General features: G+C 34.1%; 1 protein-coding gene across 1 annotated transcript in view; it reads left to right on the top strand.

Annotated features, from left to right (window-relative positions):
- LOC107577755 (prostaglandin G/H synthase 1-like) overlaps window positions 1–799 on the top strand; it is a gene marked incomplete at both ends in the record, with an annotated part of 3669 nt that extends 2870 nt beyond the window's left edge. The window contains one exon of the mRNA XM_016263793.1: window positions 513–799. Within this exon, the coding sequence (XP_016119279.1) occupies window positions 513–799 (287 nt within the window). The remainder of the gene's footprint in view (window positions 1–512) is intronic.
- Between the last annotated feature and the right edge of the window lie 205 nt (window positions 800–1004).

Here is a 1004-nt window from a genome sequence, read left to right as displayed (position 1 = left end):
TTATATATACATAATAAATATACACAGTACACACACATATTATGTTAACACAATTTTATTTTGGATGCGATTAATCCCAATTAATCGTTTGACACCACTAGTTTATATTATATTAAATGATATAAAATTAGACTAAAATAAAAAATATGAAAATTATTTATTATATAAAAAACTTATTACATGTGTGTATATAATATATATATATATATATATATTAGTAAAAACATTACATAAAATGATTGTAGAACTCATGAATTGAAAAGAGCCCATTCCTAAATCCTGAATTTTCTTTAACCCTGGTGCCTTGTTCTTTTATGAATAGTATGTGTATTTGTATTATATTATATTATTAAATTACAAATTACATTTTTTTTAAACCCTGAATATCTTTTGTAAAATAGTTTTACAAAAGTGCTTACAGTTCTCCACTGTGCAACACTCTTTACATAATGTTTGTATTTACTAATTTAAAAAAACTATATTATTGTACATTTTGAATCCATTAACTCAAGGTGAGACCATTCGTATTGTGATCGAGGACTATGTGCAGCATCTGAGTGGTTACCGCCTGAAGCTCAACTTTGATCCCACGCTGCTGTTCACCTCACAGTTCCAGTACCAGAACCGCATTGCTGTGGAGTTCAATCAACTTTACCACTGGCACCCGCTCATGCCTGACAGCTTCCAAATCGATGGAGAAGACATTCACTACCCTCAGTTCATTTTCAACACCTCTGTCCTCACCCACTACGGGGTGGAGAAACTGGTTGAGGCCTTCTCAACCCAACCCGCTGGACAGGTAATAGCACCATGAGGGCTGTGGGGGTTTAATGACTTAAACATCTGCTCCAAAAGAGAAACAAAGAAACCCGGTTTCATAATGAGGTGCAATGACCCTTGGGCTGTGTCTGAGCTACATTTCCTTAAGGAAGTTAGTATATTGTAGGTTCTTAAGCCTTGGTCTGTTTTTGTCATTTCAAGGGTAATTTCCGATGAGTTTACCA

The sequence above is a fragment of the Sinocyclocheilus grahami genome, unplaced genomic scaffold (genome assembly GCF_001515645.1).
Source record: "Sinocyclocheilus grahami isolate Dianchi unplaced genomic scaffold, SAMN03320097.WGS_v1.1 scaffold7112.1, whole genome shotgun sequence".
In the NCBI taxonomy this organism is placed as follows: domain Eukaryota; kingdom Metazoa; phylum Chordata; class Actinopteri; order Cypriniformes; family Cyprinidae; genus Sinocyclocheilus; species Sinocyclocheilus grahami.
This window is presented reverse-complemented; position numbering and strand designations above follow the sequence as displayed.